The 15,624-nt window shown below is 45.1% G+C and overlaps 2 protein-coding genes across 5 annotated transcripts in view; both read right to left on the bottom strand.

Moving 5' to 3' along the window:
• The window catches only part of pals1a (protein associated with LIN7 1, MAGUK p55 family member a), a 53,931-nt gene extending 45,921 nt beyond the window's left edge, over positions 1-8,010 (bottom strand). Inside the window, 1 exon segment of the mRNA XM_029675868.2 lies at positions 7,809-8,010. The gene's annotated coding sequence lies outside the window, so the exon portion shown is untranslated.
• A 320-nt stretch (positions 8,011-8,330) lies between these two features.
• The window catches only part of gphna (gephyrin a), a 117,361-nt gene continuing 110,067 nt past the window's right edge, over positions 8,331-15,624 (bottom strand). For 2 of the 4 annotated variants that reach the window (XM_065025803.1, XM_065025802.1), the window contains exons 19-24: positions 13,885-13,958; positions 13,685-13,749; positions 12,883-12,972; positions 10,756-10,859; positions 10,540-10,636; positions 8,331-10,317 (exon numbers count right to left, since the gene is read on the bottom strand). In XM_065025803.1, the coding sequence (XP_064881875.1) occupies positions 10,184-10,317; positions 10,540-10,636; positions 10,756-10,859; positions 12,883-12,972; positions 13,685-13,749; positions 13,885-13,958 (564 nt within the window). In that variant the 3' untranslated portion in view covers positions 8,331-10,183. The remainder of the gene's footprint in view (positions 10,318-10,539; positions 10,637-10,755; positions 10,860-12,882; positions 12,973-13,684; positions 13,750-13,884; positions 13,959-15,624) is intronic. The other 2 variants (XM_065025804.1, XM_029675876.2) reach the window with 1 other exon arrangement.

Here is a 15,624-nt window from a genome sequence, read left to right on the forward strand (position 1 = left end):
AGCTTTCTGCAGCGATACGCCATCACATCTGTTTGCATTTAGTGGGACTATCATTTGTGTTTCAACTTTACAATGACCCAACATACCTCCAGGCTGTATAAGGGCTATTTGACCAAGAAGGAGTGGTGCATCAGATGACCTGACCTCCACAATCCCCCAACCTCAACCCAATTGAGATGGTTTGGGTTGAGATGGACCGCAGAGTGAAGAAAAAGCAGCCAACAAGTATTCAGCATATGTGAGAACTCCTTCAAGACTGTTGGAAAAGCATTCCAGATGAAGCTGGTTGAGAGAATGCCAAGAGTTAAAGCAGTCAAGGCAAAGGGTGGCTACTTTGAAGAATATAAAATATATATTGATTTGTTTAACACTCATGTCATTTCTTGTTGTTGTGATGTCCTTACTATTATTCAACAACGTAAAAAATATTTAAAAATAAAGACAAACCCTGGAATGAGTCCGTGTGTCTAAACTTTTGACTGGTTCTATGTCAAACATGACTGGAGTTTACATTTTTGTAATTAAAGGTTGGGCTACATTTTCTGGCGCCTTCCAAGGCACATCACTACACTTTGACATGCAAGCCTGTTTATTTATTTAGGCCTACATGAAAATTAGACACTGTTTGATGGTGATATTTATTTTTACTCTTAAATCTATATTATTTTGTCCGACTATTTTTATTTATTTTTTTAACTTTCCAGACAAGCGTTAATGTCGAGCCCTGGCATGTATATAACGACATGATCGATGTTTTATGTACAAGATGTATGTTTGTACAGACTTCACCTATTATAGAATAGAATAGGCATTTCAATTTCATTTAACTCAATTGTATTTCCTTTCATTCAAATTCTGTATCCTGTTCACTACTTCAATTACATTTTTTTATTCTATTCAAATTCAAGAAATTAATTGGAACTTATGGAGGCAAATGACACACACAAGGATTTTTAAAGATATGCACACACACACAATGTCTCTTCAGTGGCCAATGTAGTCTATATATTTTATGTCCTTGAGTATCCTGTTGCCTGCCCCCTTTGTGTTGCTACAACAATTTTGCAGAACACAGCGTATGGATAAGGTTTGCCCACCATATTGTGAGTGTCAGACTGACTCATGTGTTGATACTGACACCTCTGTTGTGTTCAGTGGACACAATTTACATGAGGTGGCCAGAGAAGAACACCTTATAGTCCATGTTCCTTACGGAGTCATGCAAACAAGCACGGACTTCATTCCCAGCCTCTCAAAATCCATCCTGTTACCATTTCAAGAGCATCAATGCAGGTGAAGACCATAAAATAAGATGACAAGTGGTTGAAAACAAGCATCGCTTAAAGTATGAACTATGTGCAGCCTAAACAAAAATGGCCATTCTAAAAATCTCTTTGAGTTCAGTTTCCTTTTGCTCTAATATTACAACTCTAGCAATAAGACCCGAGGACTGTTGGTATATGGCCAATATACCACGGCTAAGGGCTGTTCTTAGGCACAATGCATCGCGAGTGCCTGGACCCAGGCATTAGCCATGGTATATTGGCCATATATCAATCACAAACCACTGAGGTAAACTGGTTTCCAACATAATTAGAACAGTAAAAAGAAATGTTTTGTCATACCTGTAGTAAACAGTCTGATATACCATGGCTGTTAGCCAACCAGCATTCAGGGCTCGAACCACACAGTTTATAACGTCACAGTAGACGTGCTATAAGTAGCTATTTCAGTTATGCCCTGGGCTGTGTATTGATTAACTACGGAAGGTCAGGCCTGAAGATTGTGTCTCTCCAGTAAGCTCCAGGCCAGCCTGACATCTGTCTCTTATAAACACACACCTGACAAACCTGAGGAGTGATATTTTAGGGCAGTCAACCAGTCACTCTGTTGCTCCTTTTTAAAACAACAGTAGTAGCATGGTTAGTCATGAGAAGGATGAGTGTATATTTGTTTATGAGAGGGGGTGGGAAGTCAGATCTGAATTGGAAGTTTAGAGAATACAGTGGTAGTTAAGAGCAGTGGTGCACACTACTCAACCATTTTCACACCAGGCACCTCAAATTAACTACACACATACAAATGGCAGCCTGACACATTCCATCTCAAGGTCTTGAGCTAATTTAGTATGACAGACCTTCCCCTCCCCCTAGAAGAGCTGTGTCCGTAAGGAGGACAAATGACACACCCAGGGCTACTACACACCCAGGGATCGAGACTAATATTTTCTCATCACTGTACAAGAATCATCCCGAAGTGCAATTTCAACCAAACAGCAACCGTCCCAAATAAAACCAAAAATGTAATAACAATATTAATAAATATTTTTTATTAAAACACTTCACAATTATTATGACAATAAAGGGTCTAGGACCTAGGTAATTGACAGTGATTTAAAAGTAGGCCTACTATTGAAATAGATAAATGAGGCTGTCAACAAAGTATCCTAGAAGGATATTGACCTCATCCCGTCAGTAGAGGATGCCTGGTCGTTATTAAATAAGTATGCCCCTTTCAAAAAATGTAGAACTAAGAAAAGATATAGCCCTTGGTTCAATCCAGACCTGACTGCCCTCGACCAGAACAAAAACTTCCTGTGGCAGACTACACTAGCATTGAATAGTCCCCGCGATATGCAACTTTTCAGGGAAGTCAGGAACCAATACACGCAGTCAGTTAGGAAAGCTAAGGCTAGCTTTTTCAACCAGAAATGTGCATCCTGTAGCTCTAACTCCAAAAAGTTTTGGGACACTGTAAAGTCCATGGAGAATAAGAGCACCTCCTCCCAGCTGCCCACTGCAATGAGGCTAGGAAACACGGTCACCACCGATAAATCCACGATGATCGAGAATTTCAATAAGCATTTCTCTACAGCTGGCCATGCTTTCCTCCTGGCTACCCCAACCCTGGCCAACAGCTCCACACCCTTCGCAGCTACTTGCCCGAGCCTCCCCAGCTTCTCCTTCACCCAACTAGCAGATGTTCTGAAAGAGCTGCAAAACCTGGACCCGTACAAATCAGCTGGGCTAGACAATCTGGACCCTCTGTCTAAAATGATCCCCTGCCATTGTTAATAGGGGTTGCAACAGTCTGTTCAACATCTCTTTCGTATTGTCTGAGATGCCTAAAGATTGGAAAGCTGCCGCAGTCATCCCCATCTTCAAAGGGGGTGACACTCCAGACCCAAACTATTACAGACCTATATCCATCCTGCCCTGCCTTTCCAAAGTCTTCGAAAGCCAAGTTAATAAACAGATAACCGACCATTTCGAATCCTACCGTGCGTTCTCTACTATGCAATCCGGTTTCCGAGCTGCTCATCGGCAGACAGGTCATCGGCAGACTCAACCGCCTTGGTTTCTCAAATGACTGCCTCGCCTGGTTCACTTCTCAGATAGAGTGCATTGTGTCAAATCGGAGGGCCTGTTGTCCGGACCTCTGGCAGTCTCTATGGTGGTGCAACAGGGTTCAGTTCTCGGGCCGACTCTTTTCTCTGTATACATCAATGATGTCGCTCTTGCTGGTGATTCTCTGATCCACCTCGACACAGACGACATCATTCTGTATACTTTTGGCCCTTCTTTGGACACTGTGTTAACAAACCTCCAAACGAGCTTTAATGCCATACAACTCTCCTTCCGTGGCCTCCAACTGCTCTTAAACGCGAGTAAAACTGTATGCATGCTTTTCAACCAATCGCTGCCCGCACCCGCCCGCCCAACTAGCATCACTACTCTGGACGGTTCTGACTTAGAATATGTGGACAACTACAAATACCTAGGTGTCTGGCTAGACTGTAAACTCTCCTTCCAGACTCATATTAAACATCTCCAATCCAAAGTTTAATCTAGAATCAGCTTACTATTTTGCAGCAAAGCCTCCTACAATCACGCCGCCAAACATACTCTTGTAAAACTGACTATCCTACCAATCCTCGATGATGCCATTTACAAAATAGCCTCCAACACTCTACTCAGCAAACTGGATACAGTCTATCACAGTCCCATCTGTTTTGTGCATTTTAGAAAATGTGTTTTCCCGCAATTTGCATTTTGGAACATTTGCATGTAGGCCTGCCGCCGTGTGCACATTGTTGCAATTAAAATATGAAATAATAGTTATCAAAATTTTAAGCAAAACATTCCTTTCGATGCAACAGTGGTTGTATGATTTTTGGATCTATCGTCCCAGGACTGTGCCAAAGTCTGTTTTGAACAGTCTTAGACATCTTTTTAAAGTCCTCGAGATGAAGAAACGCCCTCAATTTCAAGCCCTGCACACATTGGGCCCTTTGAGTAGACCATCTGCTGCTGTGTGGCTTAGCTAAGCACCCTGGTGGAGACAGAGTGGTCATCCTCCTGGTCCTCTCAACCACTGGGCTAACTGAACTGACTGACCAACAGACAGCTATACACAATGGGCCTGGTAGAGGCTGCAGAAACCTTCCTAAACAGCTCATTACACATATCAACCAAATGTATATGATAATACTATTTCTACATCAGCAGCCACCATCAGAAGCCTGGCCTAAACCCCAAAGACTAAGCAGCAGCATATAAACTACAATGTGAGAGCGAAGGCAGATGGAACAGGTTCATTACCTGTGGGTAAGGGAGGAGGGGTCTGTGTGTGTGTGTGTGTGTGTGTGTGTAGGTGTTTTGTTTTTAAGGGGAAGCAGCAGGAGTAGCAGGTCTTAGGCTGTGGGTGTGACCTAACCTTTCAGATTAAAGCAGAGTGAGAGGAACAAACCTACAGGACCTGAAGAGTAAACAGGCTACATCACTGTCTTCTCCTCCAAACATACCACTCCTGGTCCAGGCTATATCACTGTCTTCTCCTCCAAACAAACCACTCCTGGTCCAGGCTACATCACGGTCTTCTCCTCCAAACATATACACACCTGGTCCAGGCTACATCACTGTCTTCTCCTCCAAACATACCACTCCTGGTCCAGGCTAAATCTTATTTACAGACTAACACTGTGCAAACAGCATGGTAACATCATGGTGGTGTTTGGGGTGAGGTTGGTCTGTCCGTGTCCTGACCGGTCCTGGTGGTGTGTAGCCATAAACAACACTAGAATGTCATATACTACCCTCGTTGGCTTGTTGATGGCTAGGTTATACGAGGTGAATCACACATGGCCCTGCTACCACTGCAGGTGTCATCTCTACAGGACAGACCTGTACTACCGTGGGCATGAGGCAGCTTGTCACAGGCACAGCAGGCAGCTAAAACCAGCCCACTTGACAACCTTATTCTTTTATTTAGCTAGGCAAGTCAGTTAAGAAGGAATTCTTATTTACAATGACAGCCTACCCCGGCCAAACCCTCCCCTAACCAGGATGACACTGGGACAATTGTGCACCACCCTATGGGTTGGATGTGATACAGCCTGGATTTGAACCAGGGACTGTAGTGACAACTCTTGTATTGAGATGCAGTGCCTTAGACCGCTGTGCCACTCGGGAGCTCTTAAAGGGTGGTGTCTGTCTGGTCTTTCCTGGTCTAGCCTTCTGAGACCACAGATGGGGTTGAGAAGCCCTCCTCCTCCAGCCCACTGTCCTGAGCCAAACCAAATATAAACAACACTGGGCAGAGTCTAACATTCCACTCAAGATATTTTCATTCCCACACGCTGCTTTTATTCTCACTTCTTGGCTCACATTTAAAAGGAGAGAAATATAGGCTAGGAAAATCAACTAGGCCTGTGAACTTATTTCTTCTGATTACATGTAATCAGAGAGTCCCCAGTGACACCTCAGCTGTGGGTCAGTGTATCCTATCCTCCCTTAGCCTGTCACTGTGGAGGAGAAACAGACCAGGATTCTGATCTTCTCCAGAACTCTCACTCCACATTCCAACACTCCACACACAGAATAATGAACATTCCAGATTCCAGGGAAGAGGAAATGAGAGATCATGTAACATACTGAACCACCTGGTAACAGGGTTTTAAATAAAGGTGAAATAAAAACAAACAGCACCAGGGTGGTAGAGAGGGGGCGGAGAGACGGGATGCATGAAGGTGGAGAGAACGACAGAGGGGCCTATGACAGTCTCTAGTCCATATAAGACAATGGCATTTATAGTAAGTGTTACATTTTGATAACATGTTGCAGAAGTACACTCAACAGCTATCAAACTCCTCAAAAATTAAAGTGGAGTGCTTTCAGCTATTCTACCTGCTCAAAACTGGACAATGACCTTCAACGTGGCAGTGGACATAAACGGAAGCGAAGGCAGCTCAGTTAATTTGTAAACCAAACTTCTTTTAATGTGAACTTTTTACTACTATATGGGCAACATTCTGCCAGTCACAACAAAACATTCATACTTCGATAAATAGAAGCCTCGCTCTCTCTGGCTACTACAACCATGACTATGGGGGTGGCCTAGCCAGGGTGGACAGCAGGGCCGGGGGGGACTTCACATCAGTTAGGGGCTGTTTTAGTTTAGGCTTGGCTGCTAACGAATGAGGTGAAGTATCTGAGATACCAGCACCTGAATACCTTGATGACGAACTTGTCAAATTAAGGGGAAAACTCTTGGTTGCCGTGCATTCTATAGCTCGTCATCAGCTAATTTGAGAATTCAGGCCTTATTGTTGACAATACAAGACTGTGATTATCAATTAACCATTGTGTTTTTAAGCAAGGTCAGTGGGGTCCTTCCCAGCAATTTTAGGTCAGTGATTTAGGTCACCTAAAAAGGAGGGAACCCACTTAGTAGAACAGTCATGTGACTGGAGGCATGTGATTATGGAGACTGATAAGATTGTTATTTTTGACCATTATAGTATTAGGCTGGGCAGTAGGTGATAAGCACCCAGTGTGTGGTTGCTGCTTGATTAGATTTGAGTTATGGATGTGAGCTTCATTAAATTATTAAGAACAAATTCTTATTTTCAATGACAGCTCTAACCACTAGGCTACCCTGCTTTTCTAATATATCTAAAAATAGATATTTGTACTGAACAAATAGCCTGCATGTGTTAGTCACTGATGCTCAAGACAGCCATTGAAGGGAGTAGTTGATCACAATACGGGCATAACCTCGGTGTCAGACATCCGTGCTTATGTTCATGTTGACACAGGCCATATGGTGACCAAACGAAGATCACCGTCATCCTTATGTTGATTGATGAGGACTTTCTGGTCAGACTTTATTGCATTACTGTCAAAAACAGACTCTATCATCCATCTGTACTGGATTAGTAAATTAGTTCAATATAATGTTTTGAGACATGGGTGTCCTGGCTGGAATACTATTATGTTTTAGATGCACGAGCCCTTTTCATAGCTAGAATTACACCTTGCGAGCTAGCTAGTAGCAGACAGTTCTAGATTCTAGTCTGCTTTTTACAAATACCTAGCCACCTAGATGGTTATGGACAAACATGCAAAAACATATTTTTCGAAAGACATGGACGAACTAAATATCTGTCTAAAGAGTGCATCGATTAGCGCACCCACACCTCACGCACGCAACAGGTTGGGCAAAAGTACCTAGTCCGCCTTTCTAGCTTGTAGCAGTTGCTAGCCATTGCGTTGCGACATTCTCTGCTATGCCATTGGATGGAAAGTGACATTCGGTGACAATTTTACCAAAGTAAATACACAATTTCGTTGTTATCACACGAAGTTGAAACAACAGCTTTAGTTCAACCTGATGTGAGATGCACTTCTGTTAGTTCATCAGGTAGAACAAACTTTAAAAGATCGCGCTAGCTAACTAGCTCTTCCCTGGCAACGCGTCGCAGACAATGACACTCCAAAATACATAGAAAATGGAAGAGAACTACTCACTTTATTCCCGCAACCCTGTCGAGAATATATTCTTCATTGACATGTCCAATATTACTCCACTGTTTTTTGTATAAGTTGAGTTAAAAAAACAAAACAAAAAACTTTGCTAACTTTGTGCCACAATATCAGTCCGGATCTTCTCTTCCGTAGCCGTGCGTTAGGAGTCATTTCCAACTCGAGAGTTGTTCAGACCTGAAGGGTCTCCCTTTTGCTCTACAGCGCCCAGTAATTTCGCATGAAACAACGTTCGCGATTGGACAATGCTGCTCACAGGACCCGAAACAATTATATTTTGTCCAATGAAAGACGACTTTACATATTTCCAGTCTATGCTTTACGTCTAAGTGACAGGGTTGATTTAGATGGGTTTTTTTTCCCCAGGGCAAGCTTTGGTTGAAATCAAGGACCAATGCTGTAGAAATAAATATATTTTGATGTACTCTCTATGTAGCATAGAATACAATATAATCGTTTTATATTTCCAATTGGACACGTCAGTTTATAAATAAGAGACTGAAGAAATTGTTTTACATAATGATCAAGGATGTTTAATTTTTCATTAGTTTCATCAATATTACAGAAAACGTTAATAGTACAGTTCAATATCTCCCCATTGCTTCATTAATTTAGTCAGGATTGCTGGTCACAATAATCTGTACAATATCACTCTTTTGTATTCATGTATTTTTCTGTACATTGTTTGAATAGTTGTTAAAAAGGCAGTCAGCACTTTAAATAAGCTGTTTCTTCCTTCTGAAATTAAACAAATAAAATACTAAGTTTCCTCCCTCCTCCAGTTCCCTCACATATCTGTACTAGTATGTGTGAGGTGAGCAGTCCTGGAGGGGTGAGGGTGGGAGGGAGACAGGCCGTGTTGGTAAAGTAGAAGGTCAGGGGACAGGGTGGGACCAGAGGCATATATTTAGATATGTGGAAGAATACACGTCTCTGGGTGGGACTTCAGGACCAGGTCAGACTATGAAGAAGCTAGTGGGCCTGTGGGGCAGCTAGGGGGAACGATCAGCCTGGAAGGAAGTTAGTGGGCCTGGGGGGTACGAAGTTAGTGGGCCTAGGGGGAACGATCAGCCTGGAAGGAATTTAGTGGGCCTGGGGATTAGCTAGTGGGCCTGGGGGGCAGCTAGGGGGAACAATCAGCCTGGAAGGAAGTTAGTGGGCCTGGGGGGTAGCTAGGGGGCAGCTAGGGTGCCTGGGGGGCAGCTTGTGGGCCTGGAGGGGAAGCTACAGTAGTGGGCCTGGGGGGCAGCTAGGGGAAACAGTCAGCCTAGGGGGCACTGGCAGGCCACTCGCTGCCTTTCTCCACCTTCAAGGCCTGTAATCATAAAGGAGTAGGAGTGCTGATCTAGGATCAGTTTATCATAATGAATAAGATTATATAGACGGGGGGACCTGGTCCTAGATCACTACTCCGAGCCACTTTATGAATACAGGCCCAGGTCTCATCATGATGACCCTATAACTTTTGGCCCAAGATACCCACCACTTTTGGCAACTGCACACAAACACAACTCACAAGAAAAACAACAAGCAAAGCTGTGTGTGAAGCCATTATGAGGCATTATAAAGCCCATATAATGAGGCATAGAAGAGAAGAAGAATACTAAAGGGAGGGGAAAGATAGCTAAAGGCACCCTCAGGACCCTGAAAACACTCCTAATAAGACAGAGCACACCAAGGCTACATCCTGATTCTTCACTCTATTCCTGCATGGATCTAGTCATGGTGGAAACTCCCTCCAGTCAATGCCTACCTTCACCAATCCAATGCCTTTAAAAATGACGGGGAGTGTGCAAGTGTACACTTCAGGAGAAGGGTGGAGAATCAGGACGTTCCCCAAGAGGGACTTCTGACATTATCTCAAAAGGGTTTCCGTTGTTCAAAAAGAAGATATGTATTTACTATCATTTTTTTGTGAGATAAGAAAATAGTAATTTATTTGTATTTTTTTGGAGCACCTACAGCTTGTTATTGAAATGCTACTGCTATCTATCTATAAGGTCTAGGGTTGAACACACAAAGCAATTGCAAGGATGAAAGAGAAACAGAGTTGCTTAATATGACAATATAATATGAATAATAATAATAATATAATACAGAATAAATCTCTTATTTTTTTCACTTTTAAAAGGTATAACATTGTCTTTCTTTGAAATTCAATGATCTTTTCAAATTCAGATTTCATGATCAATGTATGTACTTCATTTACTTTGTGTTCGAGATGTTGGTTAATTATACTTGATGAACTTCAAATCAACAAAAACTAGCTGTGCCATTGCATATTACAGAATAGTTATGATATGTGGACATGCACCACTTTCTCTCCCTGTCTATCTATCTGTCCCCGTAAGATGACATCATCATAGTCGTCCTATGACCATCACGTCCACAACCTCTCCTTTATGCAGCTCCACGTATTGCTCTGTTTTAGGAGGCAACATCAGCAGCCCGTTGGCACTCCTCATGCTCATCAGTCGACTACTCATCTGATTTCCTTTAGGGGGGAGAGAGACAGAGAGAGATAAAGAGTGGGCGAGATAAAAAAGGAGAGTGTTGGCAGAGAGGGATAGAGGGGGGAGAGAGAGGGAGGAGGGTGGGGAGACAGAGAGAGAGCCAATAACATGACAAGGATCAACTTTTTGATACACACTTTCCCTTATCCATTTTTTACATGCAAACGTGCTGTTGACAAAGTATTGTGTGTATGAGGTAATACCTGTGCTCTGTGCCCATGGCAGAGGCTCCTGGTGGTGCCATGTCAGGATGCAGCGGTGGTACTCTGGACGAGGGTCCAACTTTACATCACAGGAAAGCTGTTTACACACACAGGAGAAAGCAGGGCACATAATGATGACATCACACTCAACTTTAAACCCCAATGTATTTGCATTAAGCTATGTGTAAAAAAAAAAAAACTCTGTTGTTAACTTACCCTGGCTTTGATGATGGTGGGCCGAGGGTCCAGGATCCCCTGCATCTTCCTTAGAGCAGGGATGACGAAGAGGTTACAGGTGACGACCGCAGACACTGGGTTACCTGACCAACAGAAAGAGAGGGGCTGAGGATGAGAGGGAGAAAAGGACGGGACATTACCACTGTTCAGAGGGCGGGATGGGAGATGACAGGATAGGCCAGAGAAGGTTTGGACGGGTTGGGGTGTAGGAGCATTATTGTTATTGACATGCTCCAGCTGGCAGCCCCTGTAGGACAGGATAAAGGCTCAGTGCAGAGTGGTTCTCTTCTCACCCCACTGGCCTGTCAGTATGGGGCCGGGCTGGGCCGGGGGACCAAGCTGGGTGCCTTGGCTGTGCAGGGGGACTTGGGCTGGGGGCCGGGCTGGGCCGGGGGGATGAGGAGGCAGACAGTTGAGACAGGTACGCTTCTGCCTTTTTAAGGTTGCACAGAAGATGGACTGGAGGGGTGCACTCTTTAGGGGAGTGGGAGAAGTGGGTGAGCGCTCGTTTGGGAGAGTGGGAGAAGTGGGTGAGCGCTCTTTAGGGGAGTGGGAGAAGTGGGTGAGCGCTCTTTGGGGAGAGTGGGAAAAGTGGGTGAGTGCTTTTTGGGGAGCGTGGGAGAAGTGGGTGAGCGCTCTTTAGGGGAGTGGGAGAAGTGGGTGAGCGCTCTTTAGGGGAGTGGGAGAAGTGGGTGAGCGCTCTTTAGGGGAGTGGGAGAAGTGGGTGAGCGCTCTTTAGGGGAGTGGGAGAAGTGGGTGAGCGCTCTTTAGGGGAGTGGGAGAAGTGGGTGAGCGCTTTTTGGGGAGCGTGGGAGAAGTGGGTGAGCGCTTTTTGGGGGAGTGGGTGAGCGCTCTTTAGGGGAGTGGGAGAAGTGGGTGAGCGCTCTTTAGGGGAGTGGGAGAAGTGGGTGAGCGCTTTTTGGGGAGCGTGGGAGAAGTGGGTGAGCGCTCTTTAGGGGAGTGGGAGAAGTGGGTGAGCGCTCTTTAGGGGAGTGGGAGAAGTGGGTGAGCGCTTTTTGGGGAGCGTGGGAGAAGTGGGTGAGCGCTTTTGGGGGAGTGGGAGAAGTGGGTGAGCGCTCTTTAGGGGAGTGGGAGAAGTGGGTGAGCGCTCTTTAGGGGAGTGGGAGAAGTGGGTGAGCGCTCTTTAGGGGAGTGGGAGAAGTGGGTGAGCGCTCTTTAGGGGAGTGGGAGAAGTGGGTGAGCGCTTTTTGGGGAGCGTGGGAGAAGTGGGTGAGCGCTCTTTAGGGGAGTGGGAGAAGTGGGTGAGCGCTCTTTAGGGGAGTGGGAGAAGTGGGGTGAGCGCTCTTTAGGGGAGTGGGAGAAGTGGGTGAGCGCTTTTTGGGGAGCGTGGGAGAAGTGGGTGAGCGCTTTTTGGGGAGCGTGGGAGAAGTGGGTGAGCGCTTTTTGGGGAGCGTGGGAGAAGTGGGTTAGCGCTTTTTGGGGAGCGTGGGAGAAGTGGGTTAGCGCTCTTTGGGGAGAGTGGGAAAAGTCTTTACACCAACCAGCAGCAGTGATGGGAGGTGTCAAAAAAGGTCAAATGAAATGAAACAGCAGGGGAAGGGTGAGTAGCGCTCTCAAATCACAACAACAAGCAACAGCATGGAATGATGGGATAGATACCCGCAGGGGCTCGGGACGACACTGAGAAACAGAACGAGGCGCGACAGAACCAACAGCAACGCCACAGAAACAAAACAATATTTCTCTCTCAGAAAACCGAACAGAAAATCACATAAGAAAATAAAAACTCTATATTTTATGTGAACATTTTTTGTTAAGATTCAAGTTTGGGTTTACTAAAAAGGTGTAGTGATCTTATTTTGCTTAATCACTACTAAAAAAACGAACAAAAATGCCCCCAAACATTCCCAAACTGAGTTTGGGAGATAAAAAGTTCATTTGGCCTCAAGTTTGCATTTTGAGATCATTTTAAGCTCATATCATTTGAGGTTGGGCCAAGTTTCAGTTTAGCACTTAAAGCAAAAAAAATATTTCCCATTTTCAGTTTAAATTCCGTTTTCTGAGCTCATTTGAAGTAAGCTTGCTTTCCGGTAGAGAGCAGTGAGCACACTGAACGGTACGGTCAACCACGGTGGTAGCACCTACTTCCGCGCGGTGGCACAGGCACCCTGCTTGCCTCACTGTCGGGGACATGGTCGATGAAAATGGCGCCTGTATCTCTGAAGGTGAAATTACCTTAAAGGGGGAATATAAAAACAGTGGCAGTCACCACAGCCACAGACTAGCCCTCCGAACATACGTAGGACGGGCAGAGGCAAGGCAGGGGGGCTGGGGGAGGCAATAGGACAGGCAGAGGCAAGGGGGCCTGCTGGGGGCAATGGAGAGGTCAAGGTACAGGGGGGGGCTAGGAAAGTAGAGGGACAAGAGGTTGTTGTCAGCAGGGCTGGTTGGGTGGGTCAAATAGGGGTCCAATTTCAGGTTTGGTGTGGATAAGGGGCTGGCTGAGGTTTGATGTTTAGAGCTGGGTGGGTCTTAGGTAAACTCTAGGAACACGGTTTTGGAGGGCTGGTATAAAACATTCCCTCACACAAACATATTATAATACAAACAACAACTCAAATATAAAATGTAAATGATCAATCGGGGAAAAAACTGCTACTGTGGAAGGAAGGCTGTTTTGTTCCAGGATGCTGTAGGAACTGAAAGGGGGGTGTAATTAAAGAGAAACGTTACCTCTGTCTGAGGGCATGCTGCTGGATTAATACAACATGTTTCTCTCAGGGAAACGTATATTTGGTTGTTAAATGGTGGCGTTTTGGACTCAGCAGTCAAGGCCGGCGATCCCCTGCCAGTCCTGAGACTCAACAACATCATTTACGGATCTACACACAAACAACAGATACTGTACACACAGTACATACGACTTGCACAGCTCATAAACACATACCTGGTAGGGCAAATATCAGTTTCCGTGCCCCGTCAATGTCCACAGTGGCGAACGTGGTGGGGAGACTAAGAGAAGAAAACAGAAGATGAACCAACTAAGACCTTCCGTGATTCACTATCCATCTCTCCTAAACCATCCTCATTTGATGAATTAACAAGGCATATACCTCTAAACTATAAAATAAAAAAATAATGTCTTACCCTGGCTTCATAAAGACGCGTCCAAAATGGATCTGGGCGTGGAGGTCAATGTCAAGCACCTGCTTCAGATAGTCCTGAAACATAAAAATATATATAGTATAGTATTGTGTTTTGTTTACAGTGTATTTCATGCCTATAAAGTTCATTGAATTATATTAAGAATTATATTCATTGAATTATAAAATTCCTTTCATTATATTGACGTTGAGGAAGAAGTTGTCATAGGACAGTGTTAAACTTCTTATCAAGTCAGTGGGTTTAAACGGAGACTTTGATTATCTCTACTGACACGTTTCCATGTCTGACAGATGGTGAGGTGTACACGTTTCCATGTCTGACAGAGGGTGATGTGTACACGTTTCCATGTCTGACAGAGGGTGAGGTGTACACGTTTCCATGTCTGACAGATGGTGAGGTGTACACGTTTCCATGTCTGACAGAGGGTGAGGTGTACACGTTTCCATGTCTGACAGATGGTGAGGTGTACACGTTTCCATGTCTGACAGAGGGTGATGTGTACACGTTTCCATGTCTGACAGAGGGTGAGGTGTACGTTTCCATGTCTGACAGATGGTGAGGTTACACATGTCTGAGGTGTACACGTTTCCATGTCTGACAGAGGGTGAGGTGTACACGTTTCCATGTCTGACAGATGGTGAGGTGTACACGTTTCCATGTCTGACAGAGGGTGATGTGTACACGTTTCCATGTCTGACAGAGGGTGAGGTGTACACGTTTCCATGTCTGACAGATGGTGAGGTGTACACGTTTCCATGTCTGACAGAGGGTGAGGTGTACACGTTTCCATGTCTGACAGAGGGTGGGTGACACGTTTCCATGTCTGACAGATGGTGAGGTGTACACGTTTCCATGTCTGACAGATGGTGAGGTGTACACGTTTCCATGTCTGACAGATGGTTGTACCCATGTCTGACAGAGGGTGAGGTGTACACGTTTCCATGTCTGACAGATGGTGAGGTGTACACGTTTCCATGTCTGACAGATGGTGAGGTGTACACGTTTCCATGTCTGACAGATGGTGAGGTGTGACAGAGGGTGAGGTGTACACGTTTCCATGTCTGACAGAGGGTGAGGTGTACACGTTTCCATGTCTGACAGATGGTGAGGTGTACACGTTTCCATGTCTGACAGATGGTGAGGTGTACACGTTTCCATGTCTGACAGAGGGTGAGGTGTACACGTTTCCATGTCTGACAGATGGTGAGGTGTAGTTTCCATGTCTGACAGATGGTGAGGTGTACACGTTTCCATGTCTGACAGAGGGTGAGGTGTACACGTTTCCATGTCTGACAGATGGTGAGGTGTACACGTTTCCATGTCTGACAGATGGTGAGGTGTACACGTTTCCATGTCTGACAGAGGTGAGGTGTACGTTTCCATGTCTGACAGATGGTGAGGTGTACACTGACAGATGGTTTCCATGTCTGACAGATGGTGAGGTGTACACGTTTCCATGTCTGACAGATGGTGAGGTGTACACGTTTCCATGTCTGACAGATGGTGAGTGTACACGTTTCCATATGTCTGACAGATGGTGAGGTGTACACGTTTCCATGTCTGACAGAGGTGAGGTGTACGTTTCCATGTCTGACAGAGGTGAGGTGTACGTTTCCATGTCTGACAGATGGTTTCCATGTCTGACAGAGGGTGAGGTGTACACGTTTCCATGTCTGACAGATGGTGAGGTGTACACGTTTCCATGTCTGACAGATGGTGAGG

The sequence above is a fragment of the Oncorhynchus nerka genome, linkage group LG12 (assembly GCF_034236695.1).
Source record: "Oncorhynchus nerka isolate Pitt River linkage group LG12, Oner_Uvic_2.0, whole genome shotgun sequence".
Taxonomy (NCBI): Eukaryota; Metazoa; Chordata; class Actinopteri; order Salmoniformes; family Salmonidae; genus Oncorhynchus; species Oncorhynchus nerka.